Genomic DNA, 25,763 nt, shown 5'->3' on the forward strand with positions numbered 1-25,763 from the left:
TATTCAACTTAGCATTTTGTACTGTTTGTGATTTTCAATGAATGGGAACTACTAATCTTTCAAGAATCGCCTTGGAGGAGTTAAAACCGTTTGTTGAACCTGAACAACTTGAATCAGCATTCGTATTCTTCCTCATGATGAAAACATTATATGAGATAACTTTTATTAGCAGCTACTTTTGTCCTATTTCATCTGTAAGACTTACTTTGGTTTTTGTACAGATGCAATTATTAAATACCCATATTATCTCCGGTAAAATATTTGGTGACATTTGGTAGCAACAGATATTTGGTCTATTTCTGGCAGTAGTTTTTTAACACTGGTACATATTATATTAAGTATTGGCCTGGTAGCATATGTATAATCTAGAAACAAAAATTGGAAGCATTTTGTACTTTATAAACCTCTTAATAGTTGACCTTTATTTTGTTGTAAACTGTCTTTTGCATATAGAAGCAATTGCAAGATGTCTGCTGATATTTGGGGTTTAACCCTTTACCACTTTGATAGATCTGAAATAATTTTGACGCATTTGAAGTCCCTAAGAAAGGTTTTTTTTTAATTAAAGACCTTTCTTACTAAATTAAAGTTTTAAAGGCTTCATTTCCGTCCTTTAGATACTGATGAGCAGCAAACAGCATAAAACCTGAACAGACTGCGAGTTACTCACAGGCTGTTCTGGTTTTATGCTGTTTGCACATAGCCATTTTCACTTTGCTTCTGAGTGGGAAAGGGTTAAATATGGGCAGACTATTATTTCATCATTGGCAAGTTTCATGCCTCATTAATGATGTTAAGTTGAATTAATTTAAGTTAAATTATTGAGAGAATGTGTTGTGGGCAGTGGTCAATGTCCCAGTGTGATTTTTATATGCCTGTTTTAAAAAACAGTTTTATTTTGGGAACACCTGCAATGGGTGGCTGTCAAGCGTTTTGCATTCAATTGAACAATGTCTGCTAACAAAGTAAAACAGTTTATAGCCGATCATTATGAATCTTGGTGATAATCTTTTTGGTCATTATATCTCAGCTGAGTTTATAATGAATCAGATTTCATAATGAACTGCTGAATTTATGGCCCTTAAGTTATAAAAAAATTGCCTTAATCATTTGTGCTCTCCAGCTCAAATATTTTAAATCTTATTATCCTCAGACTTGTTAACCCTTTCCCACGCAGAAGCAAAATGAAAATGGCTATGTGCAAACAGCATAAAACCAGAACAGCCTGTGAGTTACTCGCAGTCTGTTCCAATGTTATGCTGTTTGCTGCTCATCAGTATCTTAGGGTTGGAAATGAAGCCTTTCAAACTTGAATTTAGTCTTAACTTTTCTAAGGACTATAAATGTGTAAAAATATGTCTCTAAGTGGTTAAGTGTGAAAGGTTATCCAGACCTTAACAGCGGGCATATTCTGTGACAAGTTTGAACTCTTGTTTAATAATTACAATACGAAAGACATTCTTGAAAACAAACTCAATATGTTTCCAACAGGCATCTTGTTATTATATATTTGTAATAAAAATATTTTTTATTCTTGCCAGGATGTTGTGACACAGACTGCATTCACGGTCTCAGAGACTCGGTTCCGACACCAGATATGGTCTGCGTCAATGATGGTAACCAGTCAGTGTGTAACTTGATGGAGGAAGAGAAACCAGTCTTGCATGGTGTCAACATCCGGGCTGCCACTGTCGAGCGTCTTCTACACCTCTGTGTGGAAAGCTTTGGTAGGTTAATTGGTATTGGTAACAGACAATTCTAAAAAGTAGATTGATTGATGGTGTTGTTAACAAACAGTTCATGAAAGTCTAAGGTCAATCGGTGGTGTTGGTAAAAGTCAGTTCAAAAAGGAGGTACATGGCTGGTATTTGTAACAGACAGCTTAAGAAAGTAGGTCAATGAAGGTGTTGGTAATAGAAAGTTCAAAATGTAGGTCAATATAAAGGTGGTATTTTGTAACAGATGGTTCAAGGAAGTAGGTCAATTGGTGATGTTAGTATTAAGAGACAGTTTAACAAAACTTTGGTTGATAGATAGCTGTCCTTTAAGACTTGCCGTCAACTAGGCTTCCTCATGTTTCAGATTATAAAAGTTGGCAAAATCTGAATGTCTGATGTATTTTCACAAGATCTCGGACCAGTCAAAAATGTCTTTGAATCTGTTATTATCTGTCACTGATTTACTGAACATATTTATTTATTTTCACAAAATAGTCATTAAAGCCCATTTGTATGAGATGCACCTATTGATAAGAAAATATTTTTTTTATTAGTTGATAAATTACTTAGTGTACAGCGGCTCATTTAAAGTGTTCAAGCGTGCCAGTACAGCTGTGGCCTCACATGTTGACAATCTGTTTCAGTCAAATAGAGCTTTAGGGTTAATGGAGGCATTAATTACGGGCTATGTATAAAAGGCATGTATATACTGCCCTGAACTCAATGCATGTTGAGGTTGATGGATTGCCTGGCATGTGGATCAGAAGTAATTGGTCCCTTTATAGTGAATGTAACAATCATCAATTATTTTTTAAGAAGGAAGATGAAGGGGACAAGGTGACTTTCAATGCAAAACCAAACAACATCAAAACAACCATTAATGTTACCAATGTATCTCTTATAAGAATGAGCAAACAAGATTTCTTATTGGTCAAATAATAATAATTTGTGAATCATTTATTAATCTTTTAAAAAGTAACAGACATTTTGGGTCAACATACAAGTATAAACACTAAATCAGTGATTAAGGCTTTACTACGGAATACCGTTAGGTCCATCGTGGTTTTACATTAAAATCCAGAAAGCGACAATGCGATAGAGCGATAGTAGGATGAAGACAATGCGATAGTACGATGGCGACAATGCGATAGTACGCTGGCGACAATGCGATAGTACGATGGCGACAATGCAATAGTACGATGGAGACAATGCATCAACGGGAAAATACGATGGCCGCAATGCAACAAGGGGATAGTACAATGGCGACAATGCAACAACAGGACAGTACGATGGCGACAATGGGATAGTCATATCGTACTGTCACCATCGTATCCTCACATTGTCACCATCGTACTATTGCATTGTCGCCATCGTATTGTTGCACTGTCGCCATCGTATTATCGCACTATCGCATTGTTGCCATTGTACTATTGCACTGTCGCCATCGTATTATTGCATTGTTGCCATCGTATTGTCGCACTGTAGTCATCGTATTATCGCACTATCGCATTGTGGCCATCATACTACTGCTCTGTCGCCATTGTATTGTCCCACTGTCATCATCGCACTATTGCATTGCCACCATCGTAATATCGCATTGTTGCCATCGTACTATCGCATTGTCGCCAGCGTACTATCGCATTGTCGCCCTCTGGATTTTAATGTGTAACCATAATGGCCCTAACAGTATTCCGTACTTTACAGACCATAGCTAGTTGGTTGTAAATATGAGTAGCAAGTCATGAGTTTTACCACACTAGCTTTATTATTATTTTTTAATCCATTTTAAATTAAATATTATGAAAATTAATTGCATCGGGTTGCCTTAATTTTGCTTCTATGTATGCTGTAATGTTGTACACACACTTGCAAGGCAGAATAAATTTTCAACCTTCTTTGCTCATACATGTATTGTCTTTTTCCTTCCAAAAGGACGTAACGTTATATATAGCTTGTAACAATCTGAAGATATAACCAGTTTGAAGGAATCCAACAATTTGGAGATGACATAAGGTTTTCAATGTATTTTTAAGGAAAGTTCTTTTTGATGATGAAGAACATCAAAATGTGCAATTCAAAATGCAAGACAATTCTGTGAAATCTGTTTGTATGTTATTAAACATGTTTGCTAGAATGGTTCAATCACACATGTAACAATTGTGACATTAATTATTCACATACAATTTTTATGTCCCCCACTATAGTAGGGGGGGACATATTGTTTTTGCCCTGTCTGTTGGTTGGTTGGTTGGTCTGTTGGTTTGCGCCAACTTTAACATTTGCAATATCTTTTGCAATATTGAAGATAGCAACTTGATATTTGGCATGCATATGTATCTCATGGAGCTGCACATTTTGAGTGGTGAAAGGTCAAGGTCATCCTTCAAGGTCAAAGGTAAAATATATGGGTCAAAATCGCTCATTTAATGTACACTTTTGCAATATTTCAATATTCAAGATAGCAACTTGATATTTGGCATGCATGTGTATCTCATGGAGCTGCACATTTTGAGTGGTGAAAGGTCAAGGTCAAGGTCATCCTTCAAGGTCAGAGGTCAAATATATGTGGCCAAAATCGCTCATTTGATGAGTACTTTTGCAATATTGAATATAGCAACTTGATATTTGGCATGCATGTGTATCTCATGGTGCTGCACATTTTGAGTGGTGAAAGGTCAAGGTCATCCTTCAAGGTCAAATATATTGGTAAAAAATGCTCATGTAATGTCAATTCTGCAATATTGAAGCTAGCAATTTTATATTTGACATGCATGTGTATCTTATGGAGCTGCACATTTTGAGTGGTGAAGGGTCAAGGTCAAGGTCATCCTTCAAGGTCAAACGTCATATACGGGGACATAGTGTTTCACATCTTGTTTTCTTTTCAGACAATTTTGGTATACAATTATTTTTATTTTACTTTTATGAAGTTTCATTTACTTTTGCAAGACAACATTCATTCTATTGGAACACAATAAGAGACTGTATTTTCCCACATTTTACTCTACATGTTACCATATACATCTATTTATTATAAAAAGTTTTTGTTGTATTTGTTTTACAATACTCTCTTTCTCATTAAAATGAGATGGTCAAATTTCAAAGAGACAAATAATATCTGTAGCAAATTTAAACTAATATCTCCTAACAAAAATGTCATTTACCCTATCTGATCGAAATTTAATTATTTCGCTACTTGGATCAAATGACTTGAAATGTAATTTCTACCTGTGCTAGCAGGTGCTATGAAAAATAATATGGCTCAAATAATGTAGCTTGATTGTGCAAAAAAATACTTTTAAAAACGGCATCAATTTTAGCTCACCTGAGCACAACAATCTTATGGTGAACTTTTGTGATCGCCTTTTGTCATTCATTCGCGGTGTGTGGGGTTCCATCAACATTTACCTTGTTCAAATGCAAGAGGCAAAAATAAGTGTGTGATCTTAATGAAACTTGAACATTTGTCCCAATCATATATTGGGCCCGTATGCAACTGTGAGGTCAAAAACTAGGTCACTAGGTCAAATTAAAAAAAAAGCTTCTTAATACTCTAAAAGTAAAATTTATCATCAAATCGTTATGAAACTTGGGTCAGAATATTTGTTCAATTGATATCTCAGCTGAGTTCAAAAATGGATCCAGTTTGTTTAAAAACATGGCAATGGGCCATCGCAGGCTATAGTAAATTGGTAGGTATTGTTTGTTTGTTATGTATGGTCAATTCCATGGTAACTAGTGTATATTTGAGTCACGTTCTGAGAAAACTGGGCATAATCCATGTGCGTAAAGTGTCGTCCCAGATTAGCCTGTGCAATCCACACAGGCTAATCAGGGACGACACTTTCCGCCTAAACTTGATTTTTCGGTAAGAAGGGACTTCCTTGAAAGTAAAAATGTCATAAAAGCGGAAAGTGTCATCCCTGACTAGCCTGTGCGGACTGCACAGGCTAATTTGGGATGACACTTTACGCACATGCATTTAGCCTAGTTTTCTCAGAACGCGGCTCATTTGTCTTTTTCAGGGGATGATGGCATCATTCTTGAGAACAGTGAATACCCGGGGGTGATGTTCCTCATGCACAAGTGGTACACGACATCCGACGAACTGGCACAGTCATTTCTTGAACTGTATCCTTCATGTGTTGCCTCTTGTAATGAATTGTTATATTTATTATCGTTCTGGGAAAACTGGGCTTAATGCATATAAGTAAAGCGTCATCCCAGATGAGCGTTTGCAGTTTGCACAGGCTAATCAGGGACAACACTTTCGGCTTGTATGGATTTGTTTGTTTAAAAGAAGTCTCTTCTTAATAAAAGTCAAGTGTAGGCAGAATGTGTTGTACCTGATAAGCCTGTTTGGATTGCACAGGCTTTTAGCTTTTATGACACACTATGTGCATGCCTTAAGGCCAGTTTTCCCATACAGAGGCTCAATTAACCCTTATATACGTATTTTGACGCATTTGTAGTCCCTTAGAAAGTTACATTTAATTAAATACCTTTCTTACAAAATTCAAGATTTAAAGGCTTCATTTCCAACCCTTAGTTACTGATGAGCAGCAAACAGCTTAAAACCTGAACAGACTGCGAGTTACTCGCAGGCTGTTCTGGTTTTATGCTGGTTGCAAAAGCCATTTTTACTTTGCTTCTGATTTGGGAAAAGACTTAATGTGAAGCTCACAGCATTCTGAATAGCAAAACAGCAATGGAAAAATGAATCAAATATTGCCATGAGCTTGTTTAAGAGCATTTTGATGGTTCAGTGGAAAACTGAGTTAACGTATACAGCAGTAATTAGAAGTTACAACAGTTTCACGCTTAACCCTTAATTTTATTGCACATGTCACTGAAACATTTACAATCACTAATTACTGTGATAAAAGTGTTACTCTTTTAATGGCTGAAAATAAACCTGATTACAGAGTGCATATCTTTTAATGGCTGAAAATAAACCTGATTACGGATTGCATATTTAACTAATTTAGCTTCCATGAGGGTCTATTTATGGTTCTACATGATATATATTTGGCCATTATGTTAAACAATGCCTATTCATAGCCAACATTTAAGTAAAACAATCAAGGTCTAAATTGATATAAACATGTTAAGTCAAAAGTCATGAATACTGATTGGATTGAGAGATCCTCTTGTTTTGAAGGGACATCATGCATTGACTTGTAGATCCTATGAGTCGTGTTCTGAGAAAACTGGGCATAATGCATGTGCGTAAAGTGTCGTCCCAGATTAGCCTGTGCAGTCCGCACCGGCTAATCAGGGACGACACTTTCCGCTTTAATGTCATTTTTCGCTTAACTGAAGTCTCTTCTTAGCAAAAATCCAATTTAGGCGGAAAGTTTTTTCCTGAATTATAATTATATACACAAATTTTAATTGGAAATGTAGTTGCATTTCGACTACTGGTAATGCTTACATAGTCTCGTTAGAATAGACAGTCTATGATGAGGTTTGTCTTGGACCCAAGTAACTAGTCCTTGACAAGTTGCCAGGTATCAGAAATGTGACGAGGTCATACCATGCCCAGTGCAAGAGTGCGCCCATCTTCCCACGGCGCACACCTGTGCCATTCAGATATTCAAGGCAAAAATTTGTTATGCTGTCAGGTAAGAAGACATTTATAAATATATAAGCCCCCCTCTTGGGAAAACTGGGCTTAATGCATGTGCGTTCAATGCTTAATGCATGTGCGTTCAATGTTGCTCCAGGTTAGCCTGTGCAGTCTGCGCAGGCTAATCAGAGAAATACTTTCCACATAGACTTGATTTTTGTTTAGAAAAAAACACACACAAATTTCATAAACGTGGAAAGTGATGTTCAGATTAGCCTGTGCAACATGCACAGGCTAATCTGGGACAGCACTTTATTAATGCATGTGCATTAAGTTCCATTTTCCCATAGCAAGGCTCATATAGTTTAAAAGACCCCACCAGAAAGTTGTTAGGGGGGTTAACCCTTTGCATGCTGGGAAATTTGTCGTCTGCTAAAATGTTGTCTGCTGAATTTCTAAAATTAGCATTTTCTTCGATTTTTTTCAAAGAATATTATCAGAATAGCAAACAGTTTGGATCCTGATGAGACGCCACGTTCTGTGGCGTCTCATCTGGATCCAAACTGTTTGCAAAGGCCTTCAAAATTCGGTTCCGGCACTGAAAGGGTTAAATGGATTCAGCTTGTCTGCCTGTCCATTAGGCTTTCTTTCTTTTTGTTTGATGTTTATTTTTGGCAAAGTTAGTTTGTGTAATATGTTTAATATGTTGTACTACTGTGCACATTAGATTTTTAATGATTATTTGAGAATGATTGATTGTGTGTTAAATACTTTTTAGCTACCTTTACTTTATTTTGAACGCATTAAATATTGTCAACTTTGTGTGAATATAATCTTTTTCCACATTCAAAATGCCCTTAAATTGATCCTTGCATAAAGATGTATAATTACAATCCCTAATTTTAGCAAAGTGTTACCTAGAATTTCATTAAGCCCATTTTTTTGAAAAGCATCATTCTGTTGAATGGGAACGCCTTTGCTGGACAGAATTATTATGGAGCATAATGGTAGCCTCATTCTGTTGAATGGGAACGCCTTTGCTGGACAGAATTATTATGGAGCATAATGGTAGCCTCATTCTGTTGAATGGAAACGCCTTTGCTGAACAGAATTATTAAGGAGCATAATGGTAGCCACATTCTGTTGAATGGCAACGCCTTTGCTGAACAGAATTATTATGGAGCATAATGGTAGCCTCATTCTGTTGAATGGAAACTCCTTTGCTGAACAGAATTATTATGGAGCATAATGAATGAAAGGAGCATAATGGTAGCCTCATTCTGTTGAATGGCAACGCCTTTGCTGAACAGAATTATTATGGAGCATAATGGTAGCCTCATTCTGTTGAATGGCAATGCCTCTGCTGAACAGAATTATTATGGAGCATAATGGTAGCCTCATTCTGTTGAATGGCAACGCCATTGCTGAACAGAATTATTATGGAGCATAATGGTAGCCTCATTCTGTTGAATGGCAATGCCTTTGCTGAACAGAATTATTATGGAGCATAATGGTAGCCTCATTCTGTTGAATGGCAACGCCTTTGCTGAACAGAATTATTATGGAGCATAATGGTAGTCTCATTCTGTTGAATGGCAATGCCTTTGCTGAACAGAATTATTATGGAGCATAATGGTAGCCTCATTCTGTTGAATGGGAATGCCTTTGCTGAACAGAATTATTATGGAGCGTAATGGTAGCCTCATTCTGTTGAATGGCAATGCCTTTGCTGAACAGAATTATTATGGAGCATAATGGTAGCCTCATTCTGTTGAATGGCAATGCCTTTGCTGAACAGAATTATTATGGAGCATAATGGTAGCCTCATTCTGTTGAATGGCAATGCCTTTGCTGAACAGAATTATTATGGAGCATAATGGTAGCCTCATTCTGTTGAATGGCAATGCCTTTGCTGAACAGAATTATTATGGAGCATAATGGTAGCCTCATACTGTTGAATGGCAATGCCTTTGCTGAACAGAATTATTATGGAGCATAATGGTAGCCTCATTCTGTTGAATGGCAATGCCTTTGCTGAACAGAATTATTATGGAGCATAATGGTAGCCTCATTCTGTTGAATGGCAATGCCTTTGCTGAACAGAATTATTATGGAGCATAATGGTAGCCTCATTCTGTTGAATGGCAATGCCTTTGCTGAACAGAATTATTATGGAGCATAATGGTAGCCTCATTCTGTTGAATGGCAATGCCTTTGCTGAACAGAATTATTATGGAGCATAATGGTAGCCTCATTCTGTTGAATGGCAATGCCTTTGCTGAACAGAATTATTATGGAGCATAACGGTAGCCTCATTCTGTTGAATGGCAATGCCTTTGCTGAACAGAATTATTATGGAGCATAATGGTAGCCTCATACTGTTGAATGGCAATGCCTTTGCTGAACAGAATTATTATGGAGCATAATGGTAGCCTCATTCTGTTGAATGGCAATGCCTTTGCTGAACAGAATTATTATGGAGCATAATGGTAGCCTCATTCTGTTGAATGGCAATGCCTTTGCTGAACAGAATTATTATGGAGCATAATGGTAGCCTCATTCTGTTGAATGGCAATGCCTTTGCTGAACAGAATTATTATGGAGCATAATGGTAGCCTCATTCTGTTGAATGGCAATGCCTTTGCTGAACAGAATTATTATGGAGCATAATGGTAGCCTCATTCTGTTGAATGGCAATGCCTTTGCTGAACAGAATTATTATGGAGCATAATGGTAGCCTCATTCTGGGAACACAGTGCTGAATGCATGTGCGTAAAGTGTTGTTCCTGATAAACCTTTGCAGTCTACCCAGGCTAATCAGAAACGACACTTTCAACTTAAATGAAATTATTGTTTAAATGAAGTCTTTTTAGCAAATATCAAGTTTAGGAAAAATGTCATCCCTGATTAGCCTCAATCTCCACGCAGAGTTGTCGTTCCTTGCTCTCACATACAACTCTGCATAAGGCTCAGCACGCCATTTTGTCTACCAAATAGCTAAAACTGAACAAACGCATACAATGTATATTTGAGTGGATATTTAAGATCGCATGCATTTAATTAAGAAAAATTACTTTTAAATCGTGCAAAAACTTGTGAGTTTTAATGCAACTCTTTGGAACTATTTTATTGCCCATTTACACAGATGTAATCATTCCACGCACTTCACAAATGTAAACAATAGTACATATTTTTTATTGAGTGATGTTAGGCATTGCTTCGACGTATTTATGTATGTTGGTTTCTTAACATAAAAAAAACATATCAATTTTATAATAATTAATTGAGACTGATATAAGATATCATGGTATGAGATGGTTTTCTTTAATGCAGTGAATGCAATGTAACGGTCGTGCAAGAGATTGTTTAGTATACTGTAACCTCAATGATGAACGCTTGGAATAATCATGACATGAATGAGACGCTTTCAAAACAATAGTCCGTTCTGAGCCCAACACAGAGGTGAATGTAATGTGACCGTCGTGCAAGAGATTGAGCCCAACACAGAGGTGAATGTAATGTGACCGTCGTGCAAGAGATTGAGCCCAACACAGAGGTGAATGTAATGTGACCGTCGTGCAAGAGATTGAGCCCAACACAGAGGTGAATGTAATGTGACCGTCGTGCAAGAGATTGGATTAGCCTGTGTCCAGTACTCAGTCTAATCTTTGACAACACTTTATGCACATGCAGGAAGCCTTGAGGCCATATTGGCGGATGTCAAGGTCAGATTTAAATGTCAAGGTTATTTAAATTGATATTTTAATTTATCTTTTCCTAAAGAAAGACTATTGAAAAACATATCTTTTTGATAGTGGCACTCTTATTTAACCATTAGACTTTCAATACATTCCCAATCTCAACAGATGATGTTGAATGACAAACGCAGTCATGCTGTCCATTATTTTCTTTCCTCTCGATTTTTGTCCAATAAAAATGCAAGAAGCAAAATTAATATGTGAACGCTTCAAGTTGACTGTAAGAGCCATCTGAGATTCTAGCATTGATTTGCCTAGCTTTATTTCGCAGACGGCCATAACAGCTATAAGGATGTGTGTCAGTAATTGATTCAGAATGTGACCCAGTTACATGTTATTGGTTCCATTATTTGGTGTTAAGTCTGTCTGTATTAATGGTGTCCAAGTGGTCACAGGTTTTATTGTGTGTGCTTTTTTGCGGTTAAGAGGGCATTAGAGATTTGTTTGTGTTTTTTATGCACTTAAAAGAAAAAGTAGGTCTGGGAGGAAATATTTGATTGATTCCTGGGGAACAGTGAGGCTCTGTTATCCCTTTACCACTTAGATACATATTTCTACGCATTTGTAGTCCCTTAGAAAGTTACATTTAATTAAAGACCTTTCTTATTAGATTCAAATTTTAAAGGCTTCATTTTCAACCCTAAGTTACTGATGAGCAGCAAACAGCATAAAACCTGAACAGACTGGGAGTTACTCGCAAGCTGTTCTGGTTTTATTCTGTTTGCACATACCCATTTTCTTTTACACATGGTCCTGATAAACAAAGAACATTTTGCTTATTCCCTTAAAAAATCAAATTAAAGACCTTTCTTAAAAGATTCAAGTTAAAAAAGGCTTCATTTCCAGCCCTAGGATCATGATAAGCAGCAAACAGCATCAAACTTAATGTCCTGCTGGGTGCATATAGCCATTTTAAATTTGCTTCTGAGTGGGAAAGGCTCAAATTTTAAAAGTGACAGTAGACTCTATGTACATTTTTTGTAATTTACATTTTGTAAATACATGGCATAAAACTATGTTAAATATGTTAATATATTAACTTTATAAAAACTTGTTAAAATATATCATTTTATCAAGAATTTGGTGAAACATTATTGGGTTTTGTACAATTATAAGCTTGTTGAGACATTTCTTCTGTCAATAACTCTTTAAGTGCTGGAACCGAATTTGAAAGGCCTTTGCAAACAGTTTGGATCCAGATGAGACGCCACAGAACGTGGCGTCTCATCAGGATCCAAACTGTTTGCTATTCTGATAGTATTCTTTGAAAAAAATCGAAGAAAATGCTAATTTTATAAATTCAGCAGACAACATTTTAGCAGAAGACAAATTTCCCAGCATGCAAAGGGTTAAGTGATTCTGGCGGAACAGGAACATGACAATCTGCTGTCTGGTTAACAACCCAGTCACATACTGACCTAGTGCATTCTTGTTCAAAACCAAGTTGCATATTGACCTGTTGCCCTAGATACATTGATGATATCTTAATGCATCTTCCCTAACAAGGTTTCAGTACTGGGGAGAATCATTATCTGGCAAACATGGATCTAAGAAGATTTGCTAGATTCACGCTATGTTGATAGTCTTGGGCGCCACTTTTCTATACATTTAATATTGGGATTATACATTTTGTGATAAACAATTTCAATTGTAAACAAAAGGCTGACAAAAAAGTATAGTGTTTTTTTTATTTGTCACTGGGGTACTAGTGTATAAGCCTTAAATGTATAGGTCAGCTATTAACATTTAGATTACAAAACATTCATATGACTGTGTTTTGTGGAATGTATGTCCATTCAATGGGTTATGCACTTTATTTGAAGGATAAAAACACAGTACTCAAGGACAAGTCATGTAAAAGACAACTTAGAAGAAATGTTAATTAATCTCTAAGACAAGTTGACATTATTATCCCCCGCCATAGGCAGAGGATATTGTTTTGGCGTTGTCTGTCCATCTGTCCTTCCATCCGTCTTTCCGTCCGTCCGTCCGGAGCCATATCTTGAAAGTGCTTTGGCGGATTTCATTAAAACTTGGTATGAATATATATATATGGATAATAGGATGATGCACGCCAAATGGCATTGTACACCATCTGATAATAACAGAGTTATGGCCCTTTGTATCATGAAAAAATGCTTTTTTTAGTGTCAAATATAACACTTTTGTGTCCAGAAGCATATTGGCGGGGGAAATCAATTCAACGAATTTGCTTGTTTTGACATAGCTTTTAAGATAAGATTGAATTCTGAATACATTCATTTAATCTCCCTCTTTCAGAGAGGGGACATGAAGTGACACCTGGACAGCGTTTTTTTTGCCCAATTGGGAAAAGTACCGGTACCAACCCAATTGGGAAAAAATATGCGCGAAAACCCACAAAATTATGAAAAAACGTGAAGTGGAGTCTTCATATTGGGAAATTGCTGTATTTGATTTTTGGCTCCCAAATACTTTAAAATTGATAACTAAGTGTTGTCAAGTTGTCAATATTATATTAACATAGGTTCAAGCCATAGGAAAACATTTTATTTTTTTTGAAAACCTTCAATCTTAGTTTTTTTGTACAGCAATTGGGAAATTTGTAGTTTTTCGTTATTGGGAAAGTGCCGTTTTCCGGTACTATATAAAGAAGGAAAACTATTGTTACTGGAGTTACAGCTCATTATTTTCCAAAAACGAAACAACACAACAGTTTGTAATTTTACACAAGCTGGGTTATGTTATGTTTGGCAAAACAATCTTATTTTTAAGACTTAAGTAGAATATAAGTCATATTGCACATTTTTGAAATATTATATAAAAAAAGTGTAAAGTTCACGTTTGACCAGCACCATGCAAAAATGGGTCTTATGCCCAATGAGGCAACAGTAGCTCCAGACCAGCTGTCGCACACTGGGCACGAGCTAATCTAACCGCTATTAAACCTTACAGTGCTGGAACCGAATTTTGAAGGCCTTTGCAAACAGTTTAGATCCAGAACGTGGCGTCTCATCTGGATCCAAACTGTTTGCTATTCTGATAGTATTTTTCGAAAAAAAAATCGAAGAAAATGCTAATTTTAGAAATTTAGCAGACGACATTTTAGCAGACGACATTTTAGCAGATGACAAATTTCCCAGCATGCAAAGAGTTAAGTCATGCAAGGTTTCATGGTCCCATTAGCAAACAGACAAGACAAGATGAGACCCATTTTTGCATAACCCAGGTCAAATAGAGTGAAGTACCCATACATGCCTCTTTAATTTCAATAATGTGGGACATGGAAGCCCTACAACACTTGATTGCGTTGTTAACATTAATTTGTCCCAATAAAAAAACGTCATGCAATCAATTTATTGTCCCTGGTAAATGCATAAAGCTCTCCTTTTGCAGTTTTGCAGCTTGGTGTACACGCTGCTCCAGATACAAGGCCCCGGAAATTGCTCGTTAATTTTTTTTTGGCTTGTTTAAGATATCATTTTAATCTGTTCTGGACCTTTGTTTGTTTTCTATGAACTGAAATTGTTTCCTTTTGTCAGCTATATTAAGGAAATAATCAGAGTAAACAATTAAAAAAAATGTCAAGAAAATTTAAAAAATAATTAAGTGTTAATCTTTATTCTTCGCATACCTGAACAAAGCTTGCTGATGTCGAGCATTTGTAACTGCCTTTTGTCTTTTCTCTGTCATCAATATTTTAATCATTAACACTGTAGGGGTCAGATTTCTTGCCCAGTCATCAATATTTTAATCATTAACACTGTAGGGGTCAGATTTCTTGCCCAATCTGCATTCAACCTGACCAGGAAATTTGTGTTAATGATATTTGTGAGTTCTGGGTCATACAAATTATGTCACTAAATTGTAGGTCGAATTGAATTAAATTTTTTATACAATCAAGAGGTAACAATCATTTCCAAATGTTCATGTAATTAAATCGGACATTTATCCTTAACATATCCAGGTCAAGTTCAAAAATGGATCACGGGTGGTCAAACACCTTCCATATAAATAAATATCTGCAAAATCCAATAATAAACCCTCAAGTGAAAATGGCTTTTGCAACCAGCATAAAACCAGAACAGCCTGCAAGTAACTCGCAGTCTGTTCAGGTTTAATGCTGTTTGCTGTTCATCAGTAACTAAGGGTTGGAAATGAAGCTTTTAAAACTTAAATTTAGTGAGAAAGGTATTAAATTAAATGTCACTTTCTAAAGGACTACAAATGCATCAAAATATGTTTCTAAGTGGTAAAGGGTTAACTAAAAATGAACACTATCTTTAGAGAGAACACTCTGATGATTGTAGCTCAAAGTGTCTTTAAATAGACCATTGATGTCAGAGTTTTATAGCCAGATATTTTTATATCTCTCATGTTACAGTCTACTTAAAAGCCTATTCCCATATATTGGAAACCAATTTAATCAAAACTGCTGACATCATCATATCGTCAGTTTGCAGTCTCTTGAGTGTCACTGACACTCACTGAGCCTTCCTGGCAAGACCCTCTGACGTAGTAACGGCAACATATTGTATCAAGTCTATTCTGCATTTGAAAGCTCAGATAGTGTCTGCGTAGTCAGATAGACCCAATCAGAATAGAGCATAGGGTGCAATTGTCGTTCTACTTTCGTCAATAATGACAGCGTAATATCCCACCCACGCTTTCCAGCTATGAGCAAAGCTATCGAGATTGAGCTGCCTTCTGTCACATGAGCCTCCCTCTATGGAAACAGGACTTATCCCTTTGCATGCTGGGAAATTTGTCGTCTGCTAAAATGTCGTCTGCTGAATTTCTAAAATTATCATTTTCTTCGAATTTTTTTCAAAGAATACTATCAGAATAGCAAACAGTTTTGATCCTGATGAGACGCCACATTCTGTGGCGTCTCATCTGGATCCAAACTGTTTGCAAAGACCATTCAAATTTGGTTCCAGCACTGAAAGGGTTAAACCTTTACCACTTAGATATGTATTTTGACGCTTATATTTAATTTAATTTAAGACCTTCCTTACTAGATTCAAGTTTTTTTAAGACTTCATTTCCATCCCTTAGATACTGGTGAGTAGCAAACAGCATGAAACCTGAACAGGCTGCGAGTAACACGCAGTCTGTTCTGGTTTTATGCTGTTTGCACATAGCCATTTTCACTTTGCTTCAGAGTGGGAAAGCGTTAATTCATGTGCGTAAAGTATTGTCCCCGATTAGACTCTGCAGTCCACATACTGACATAGGCTAATCACTGTCACAACATTTTATGGTAACACTTGATTGGCACTAATGAATGACTTGCTTTTTTTGAAAACTTCCTTAAAAAGCGCAAAGTGCCACCTCTGATTAGCCTGTGCAGACCTCACAGGCAAATCTTAGATGAAACTTCATGCTTATGCATTAAGCCCTGTTTTCCCAGATTAAGGCGTATATGTTGATGTAACCATTCATATGTGGTCACCATAGAGCAGTTGAGTGCAATATGTGTATGTGCTCAGTCTGTCGGTCTGTCGGTCCGTCCACCAGGTGGTTTCCGGATGATAACTCAAGAACGCTTAGGCCTAGGATCATGAAACTTCAGAGGTACATTGATCATGACTCGCAGATGATTCCTTTTGATTTTCAGGTCACTAGGTCAAAGGTCAAGGTCATGGTGACCCAAAATAGTAAAATGGTTTCCGAATGATAACTCAAGAACGCATATGCCTAGGATCATCAAACTTCATAGGTAGATTGATCATGACTTGCAGATGACCCCTGTTGAATTTGAGGACACTAGGCCAAAGGTCAAGGTCACGGTGACCTGAAATAGTAAAATGGTTTCCGGATGCTAACTCAAGAAAGCATACGCCTAGGATCATGAAACTTAATAGGTAGATAGATCATGACTCGCTGATGACCCCTATTGATTTTGAGGTCAGTAGGTCAAAGGGAAAGGTCACGGTGACCCGAAATAGTAAAATGGTTTCCGGATGATAACTCAAGAACACATATGCCAAGGATCATGAAACTTCATGGGTATATTGATCATGACTCGCAGATGACCCCTATTGATTTTGAGGTCACTAGGTCAAAGGTCAAGGTCATGGTGACCCGAAATAGTTAAATGGTTTCCGGATGATAACTCAAGAACGCTTACGCCTAGGATCATGAAACTTCATAGGTACATTGATGATGACTCGCAGATGACCCCTATTGATTTTCAGGTCACAAGGTCAAAGGTCAAGGTCACGGTGACCCGAAACAGTAAAATTGAGTCCGGATGATAACTCCAGAACGCTTTTGCCTTAGATCATGACACTTCATAGGTACATTGATGATGACTCGCAGATGATCGACCCCTATTGATTTTCAGGTCACTAGGTCAAAGGTCAAGGTCACAGTGACAAAAAACGTATTCACACAATGGCTGCCACTACAACGGACAGCCCATATGGGGGGCATGCATGTTTTACAAACAGCCCTTGTTTAAAGATAAATTTTCAAATCATGGACCTCAAAATAACTACCATGTGTTGTTTTGTGATATACAGTTTGACCATTTTACCAGTAATAAAATATGGTGCTGAAAAATAAAGATTAAATTGCAGAATCATGAGCATATGATAAACATTTCAGAAAGTGTTGAAAGCTAAATTGTGCTTTTTGCAAGGTTTGAACATTATGGTAACCAATGACGCATCGTATTATCAGATCTGCCTATCTGACCAATAGTTCTTGCGTCATAAAACTATCAGAAACAACAGCAGGTCATGGCGTCAGTAAAAGTCAGACGATGGTCAGCTCTATCAATATTTGTCAGGGACATAATATCAATCATCATGGTTGCGTCTTTTATTGACATGGTGTTGTCGTCTGTCAAATAATGTTGTATCATGTGATTCTGATAAGTGCTGTCACTAGCATGATGAGGCAATTAACATTTTTGTACTGGTTTCCCTCAAAATGCGGTGGCTTTCTAAACACTTTACCACTGTGTATTTTGTCACATTTGAAGTCCCTTAGAAAGTTTCATTTAATTAAAGACATTTCTTACTAAATTCAAGTTTTAAAGGCTTCATTTGCAACCCTTTTTTACTGATAAGCAACAAACAGCATAAAACCTGAACAGACTGTGAGTTACAGTTTTTGTACTGGTTTCCCTCAAAATGCGGTTACTTTCTAAACACTTTACCACTGTGCATTTTGTCCCATTTAAAGTCCCTTAGAAAGTTACATTTAATTAAAGACATTTCTTACTAAATTAAAGTTTTAAAGGCTTCATTTGCAACCCTTTGTTACTGATAAGCAACAAACAGCATAAAACCTGAACAGACTGCGAGTTACTTGCATGCTGTTCAGGTTTCATGCTGGTTTCAAAAGCCATTTTCACTTTGCTTCTTATGGGGGAAAGGGTTTAGAAGTACTGTGAAAACATTATTGTTCGTCCGACATTAATTTTCGCTTTTTTTGTACTTCGACCGATGGACGAATTCAAGATCCTAATGAACATACATGTCCCATATTTGAAACAAATAAGACTGAATTACCGTAGGCATGAGACATTTAAATCCAGCGTAATCCACGCATATACACAGGTCTCGAAATTAACACTCGCACAATCGCAAAATGCTAGAAAAAAAGATTGCAAGGTAAGTTATAAGCCACTAGTATTTTTTGCAAATAAAGAAATAGTGAAAAGAACAAGTTATATTGCTTAATGCGTTCGACGGCATGAACACTAAACCGTAGGTCATTTTTTTGAACATCCGAATACCCATATGCGGAAGCGCGCACCTTGTTTGTTGACTGGTATACTATAATACAGATACATAGATGGTATTGATACAAAGAACATGAAACAGTCGACTATTCACACTCAAGTTAAATCCAGTTTTGACACAAAGGGGTGTTCATTATACAGTGTACTGACAACTGACATTTCCTGTAAAACGCGAATGCAATAAGGCTGTATCGAATGCGTCGACTTCGTTTAGGTATAATAGTATTCATTAGCGCTAATTGTAAACAACTTTATTACCCATTGTGTGTATTGTGTTTTTCAGGGGTGTTGCAGATTATACAGCCTACACGCGGCGAATCCGGATTAAAGACAATACTATTAAACGCAATTAAAATATGACGATGTGTGATCAACACCTGACTGAAAAATATTCTGCGCTTTGTTACAAATTAATAAAGAACATTTTGATTTGTGTTTGGTTGTTTGGTTTAAACTGCATCTACTATTTTTGTACATATACATAAAAACCCGTACCTTTGTTTTTTTTTATAACAAAAACATTTTTTTTACATGTATTACAAACAAATCGGACATTTTTTGTTTGTTTTTTCAAAACCAGAAATGGACAAATTTAAGAGCGGACGAAATAGTCATTTTTATGAAAAGGGCGAAATTTTGTGCCGACGAAAATAAATGGTTTCACAGTAATTAAAAAAACTTTTGAAGGTAAAGTTTCATCAGAACAAACTTGCATTCATGTTTTACGCATTGAGTGCTATAATGATTGAAGACAGACCATAGTTTTTGTTAACCAGTAATGAATAAAATATATTGTTTTACAAGGGTTGTGTCACTTTGTGTCATTCAAAGATGGAAAAGGACTATTGGCAACTATCAAAAGTCCTTTACCCTTAGTTGCGAGATAATTTAAACTCATTTTGTTATGAATTGCCATTCTTTTAACTTTTTCAGTTTACTTGTTTAATATGCTGCCAAATGAAAATCTGGAAAATGTACAAGATGACTTCTTACATGATGTTTGCCGTTTAAGGTACTGGATCCGGCAATTTCCCGTCCAGTTTGACCTAGATTCCAAGCTACAGTCTGTGATCAAGGCGTTTGGCACGCTAGTACAACACAAGGGCAACAGCACCTTCCGGGAGCTCATTGATCTTTCCAAAGTGTAAGTGAAACATGGGCGGTTCAGGATCATTTTTTGGGGGGAGGATTTATTTCACATTTAAACCTCATTCAAGAAATGTAGCTTGGTATGAATTGAGTCCATGATCTTAAGATTTGTTTCCCAACTATCTACCAACTGAGCAAGACAACCCAAAAAGACTTTTAAGACCTTTTACCACTCAAACTTTTACATGTTGGAAGTCTCTTAAAAAATCAAATAAAATTAAAGACTTCTCTTACACGATTCAAATTTCAAATGCTTCATTTCCACCCTTAAGATACTGGGGAGCAGCAAACAGCATGAAACCTGAACAGATTGCAAGGTACTTGCAGGCTGTTCTTGTTTTATGCTGGTAGCAAAAGCCTTTTTGCACTTTGCTTTTGGTGGGAAAAGGGTTAAATCCTGCTCTATAATGATTAATTTAATAAACTTCTTCCAATCAGTTAGGTCTTAATGCCAATTTTAGCTTATTTTTATACGGCCTTTTTGGAAAATGTTCAGATCTATTTATAGAACATAACTGGTTTTCTGGAGTTGTTAAGAAGGATTTTTCTGACATACACATGCATTAAACTACCTTTTAAAGCTTGCATTAAACCCCCTTTTCACAGCGCGCATTAAACCCCCTTTTCACAGCGCACATTAAACCCCCTTTTCACAGCACACATTAAACCCTCTTTTCACAGTGCGCATCAAACCCTCTTTTCACAGTGCGCATTTAACCCTCTTTTCACAGTGCGCATTAAACCCCCTTTTAACAGCGTGCATTAAACCCTCTTTTCACAGTGCGAGGCTCAAATGAATTTCTCAATAACAAATTGAGTTATTATAATGAAACTTTGACCATTATCTCCTATTGTATCAAAACTGAATTTGAGATTGCAGATGGGGTCAAGACCACTGTTAATTAATATAGATCAATTAAGGTTTTAAAATATTGTGGTTGTTTGAATGAAAAAGATGTTCTTGTGATGTTTGTGTACAAAGTAAAGAAGGTTCACCAAGCTTTTTTTGTTTCTATGAATGAGAATCATACTATCTGCTGATCAACCATTTAAAAAGGGGTCACCTGACTATAGCACTTCCCTAAAGTTTAATGTGTATCATCCTCAAAGGTGGTTACCATGTTTGCGCACAATATCTTTGCCTCATCCATCTGTCCGTAGACCAAAACTTTTAAGGGGGCATTCTCCAACATTTCAATGCTGAACATTTAAACTTGATAATACTGGTCAAGATTGCCTAAAGAACTTCTGATTTATGTTCCTTGATTATCCAAATTAGCCTTAAACTGGCCTATTTTGTAGCAAGTTGCCATTCTTAGTCTAGAATCATGAAAAATCTCTTGTCAATTACTCGCTTATTACATTTTGAATCCATCTTTCAGGCCATCCTATAACTGTATGTGCTTAAACCAAGATGTCTTGCAATTGTTTGTTTAATTTTCAAACCATGGTAAAACAGACTACAACTTCTTTATAACCAAAAGTGCTCGAATAAATGTCAATTTTTATCATTCATACTATTCAATCATATATGGGAAACTGGGCGGACTGCACAAGCTAATCTGGGATGACACTCAACACACATGTATTAAGCCCAGTTTAACCAGAACCAGACCAATTTTAACAATTTCTGCCACCGTTTCAGACCCTCGTATGACTGGATGCGCAGTATATCGGTGCGTAACCCGTCTATGCGGCACAACCGCAAGGTGTCGCTCGTGTTCAATCATCTGGAACCAGAGGAGCTGGCTGATCACCTGACCTACCTGGAGTACAGGGCTTTCAGACGCATCAACGTGAGTATATCAGTTCATTGTTAGTTTTTGTTAAAATTGGGGTCAAGCATAAACTTTTCCCAGAAAGAGGACCTAAAAATTCCCAGTTGAAGATTTCGAAAAAAATATTTTTTTCTTAGATTTCAACATTTTGTTCTTTTCCCAACCAGTAATATAAGTTCAACCTTAGTAAAATAACACTGAAAACACTTCTATTCTCAATGTGAAGAATTTTTAAATTTTTTAGCTAAACAGCAACAACACTAATTTCCCAATTTTAGTCAAAACGCCACGAATTTTCCCAATCCATAGTGACCCGGCCCCATTCCCATTATGTTGACAAAAACACTGTGTATTCCAGAGCACAGCTCTAAGTCATTTTGCTTCTGTCACACCTTCAGTCTGATCAGTTTTAACTTTTCAGCATTCAATCACTGCAATTATTATGTGCTCATTCAAAATGTCATACCAAGATTTGTGGCGAAATCACAGTAAATCAAATTTAATTAAAATGTGTTGTGTACTCAATAATAGCTCTAAAGTTCCTCAATTAAAATTAGTTGTCCGCTAATGCAAACAACTAAAAATTCATGTTTTTAATTTCTTAACAAAAGTCATTCGCTATTTTACCTGATCTTTTTACTCTTAAAGGCTACATTTACCAGGAATACAAATGTAACTTGATATTGCAATATGCGTCAAGGGGAAACTAAATGTTATCACCAATTGTAGTATTTCTAGGAAATGACAGCATTTCTAGGAAATAAAAAAATCTCTAATGTTACTGTTTGTTTTCAAGTACACTTCGTAATTCTTTAATGAAAATATGGAAAAATAATGCACAGATGCTAATATAAAATTACCCCGTGGGGTTCTATAATGTATGCACTCTGCGTGGAAGGTAAGGCCTTTATAAAAGATAAACGACGTTGATTGTGGTCAGTGTTGGTGAACGATTAAAAGTCATATCTATGAGATTAAAGATAGCGAATGCCTTTTTTCTGCGCAGTTCTGAGCTGCATCAAACGCAAATCAATTATGGGGTGTTGCGCCAGATTTCTTGGCTAATTTTGCTTTATAAGATATTATTGATCAGATATCTATATTTACAGAATAGAAAAATACAAGAAGAATGAAAAAAAAATGAAATTTTTTAGCGCGTTCTTCTAACAGACCTGTTTTTAGCTCACCTGTCACGAAGTGACATGGTGAGCTTATGTGACCATGTGATGTCTGGCGTCCGTTGTGCATGTGTGCGTGTGTGCGTGTGCATGCGTCCGTCAACAATTTGTTTGTGTAGACAGTAGAGGTCACAGTTTTCATCCAATCTTTATGAAATTGGTCAGAACGTTTATCTTGATGAAATCTGGGTTGGGATTGTATTTGGGTCATCTGGGGTCAAAAACTAGGCCACTAGGTCAAATGATAGAAAACCTTGTGTAGACTATAGAGGTCATAGTTTTCATCCAATCTTTATGAAATTTGGTCAGGATGTTTATCTTGATGAAATCTGGGTTGGGATTGTATTTGGGTCATCTGGGGTCAAAAACTAGGTCACTAGGTCAAATAATAGAAAAACCTTGTGTAGACAATAGAGGTAACAGTTTTCATCCAATCTTAATGAAATTTGGTCAGAATGTTTATCTTGATGAAATCTGGGTTGGGATTGTATTTGGGTCATCTGGGGTCAAAAACTAGGTCACTAGGTCAAATAATAGAAAAACCTTGTGTAGACAATAGAGGTCTCAGTTTTCATCCAATCTTAATGAAATATGGTCAGAATGTTTATTTCGATAAAATCTGGGTTGGGATTGTATTTGGGTCATCTGGGGGTCAAAAACTAGGTCATTAGGTCAAATAATAGAAAAACCTTGTGTAGACAATAGAGGTCACAGTTTTCATCCAATCTTTATGAAATTTGGTCGGAATGTTTATCTTGATAAAATCTGAATTGGGATTGTATTTGGGTCATCTGGGGTCAGAAACTAGGTCACGGGGTCACTTAGTGCATTTCATTCTTTCATAAAACTTTAACCTTGGTTAAAGTTTTATCATAACTTGTTTAATATTGAACACAGCAACTTCATATTTAACCTTGTGTAGACAATAGAGGTCACAGTTTTCATCCAATCTTTATGAAATTTGGTCGGAATGTTTATCTTGATAAAATCTGGATTGGGATTGTATTTGGGTCATCTGGGGTTAGAAACTAGGTCACAGGGTCACTTAGTGCATTTCATTCTTTCCTCAAACTGTAACCTTGGTTAAAGTTTTATCATAACTTTTTAAATATTGAACACAGCAACTTCATATTTGGCATGCATGTGTATCTCGTGGAGCTGCACATTTTGAGTGGTGAAAGGTCAAGGTCATCCTTCAAGGTCAAAGGTCAAAAATAAAAAAATAAAAATTTTCATTTCTCCATTCAATCTCTTACTTCTTGTGGAGCTGCACATTTTGAGTGGTGAAAGGTCAAGGTCAAGGTCATCCTTCAAGGTCAAAGGTAAAAAAATCAAAGCGGCGCATTAGGGGGCATTGTGTTTCTGACAAACACATCTCTTGTTGTAAGCAAAGTTTGATGTTTGGTAAGGGGGGTCAACTCAAAATATTTGTCACCAGGTCAAATCTTACAAAAACAAAAACACTCCATACGCCAGAGTTTTGGTTCAATAATGATGAAACTTTACCAGAATGTTTGTCTGGACAATATCTAGGTCAAGTTTGACGTTAGGTAAAGATTGAATGAACCGACTCCTCTCAGGTGAGCGAACTAGGGCCATCTTGGCCCTCTTGTTGTGGTTTGTCGGAAATTGTTATTTGATTCCATTATTAATACATGTAGTATCGTGAATCATTGCGCTTATGCTTATTCAATCGGTCTATATGGTTGAATATTTTTAATTAATCTAAACTAGTACTTATCATGCAATTGTTGAAAACACATTAAGAATCGTTGATTGACATACCATAATAATATCGCCGAATATCTTCATTTAACCCTTTGCCTCATAGATACGTATTTAACCCTTTACCTCATAGATGCGTATTGAACCCTTTACCTCATAGATACGTATTGAACCTTTTCCTCATAGATACATATTGAACCCTTTACTACATAGACATGTATTTAACCCTTTACCACATAGATATATATTCAACCCTTTACCTCATAGATAAGTATCTCTCTGATCAAAATAAACAAAATAGCATTTATATAACAAATCTGTAACTGACTGCGAACTAACCTTGATACCTTGCCGGTTGGAACGCAATGCATTAAAGTGAGGTAACCAATCCAGAGCTGGAACAGGGGCTTGTTTAAAGCTTTATACATTTACGTGTTTAACAGTCAATTTTAAAAACAGTTTTAAATATTTTCGTCAACGCGTATATCAGGTTATTGAACAACAATACTTATATGATCTAAAATGTATGAGTGCACAGAATCGTAGTAATTACCAAATATGAGAACACAGCCTTTAAGTACAAACACTCTGATGCTGACAATCTTGTAAATATAAAAGGGCACACACACTGTATTGATGTCAAGAGTTGAGTGTGAAACTGCTCTCCCAAGCCTTATCATTAGAGATAAAATTGTTTCATGCTGCATACGCAATTCATATCGTTGCTAAACGTACTTTAGTATCCCTTTTAATACTATACTTCCCAAAAATAGAAAGTTGATTGAATAACATATTAATGTTAATGTGAAAACTGTTTGTAGATTGCACGTTTTCTACATAGAAAAGTTACCAGCGGGAAATTTTATATTCCAATTGATTGGTCGCTTAAAAATTTCAGGTAAAGGTGAAAAGCTAGGATATACAGCTACGCCGAAAAAAAGTTCTTCTTCGAAATATGTACAGCCTAAAGCTTGTGTTCAAAGCCTCATTATCTATTGGGTGGACCATGCTAAAAAAATCACAGTTGAATGACTTTATTGATCATTAAGGAATGAATTTTGGCTCTCACATTTAAATGATCTCAATCTATATGAACGTTAAGAAAGAAAGTTTTACGGCAACAAGTATTGGCTTAATTATGTCCTTTAGTTGT

At 36.4% G+C, this 25,763-nt stretch overlaps 1 protein-coding gene across 6 annotated transcripts in view; it reads left to right on the forward strand.

The window, feature by feature from the left end:
• Positions 1–25,763, forward strand: part of LOC127874834 (ras guanyl-releasing protein 3-like) — a 296,898-nt gene that overhangs the window by 59,844 nt on the left and 211,291 nt on the right. For all 6 annotated transcript variants that reach the window (XR_008047126.1, XR_008047127.1, XM_052419469.1 and 3 more), the window contains 5 exons: positions 1,542–1,727; positions 5,744–5,849; positions 7,229–7,342; positions 19,793–19,924; positions 21,575–21,725. Coding sequence is in view for 4 of the 6 variants with exons in the window: in XM_052419469.1 (XP_052275429.1) it covers positions 1,542–1,727; positions 5,744–5,849; positions 7,229–7,342; positions 19,793–19,924; positions 21,575–21,725 (689 nt within the window). In the remaining 2 variants the exon portion in view is untranslated. The remainder of the gene's footprint in view (positions 1–1,541; positions 1,728–5,743; positions 5,850–7,228; positions 7,343–19,792; positions 19,925–21,574; positions 21,726–25,763) is intronic.

This window comes from Dreissena polymorpha, chromosome 3 (genome assembly GCF_020536995.1).
Source record: "Dreissena polymorpha isolate Duluth1 chromosome 3, UMN_Dpol_1.0, whole genome shotgun sequence".
NCBI classification, from domain to species: domain Eukaryota; kingdom Metazoa; phylum Mollusca; class Bivalvia; order Myida; family Dreissenidae; genus Dreissena; species Dreissena polymorpha.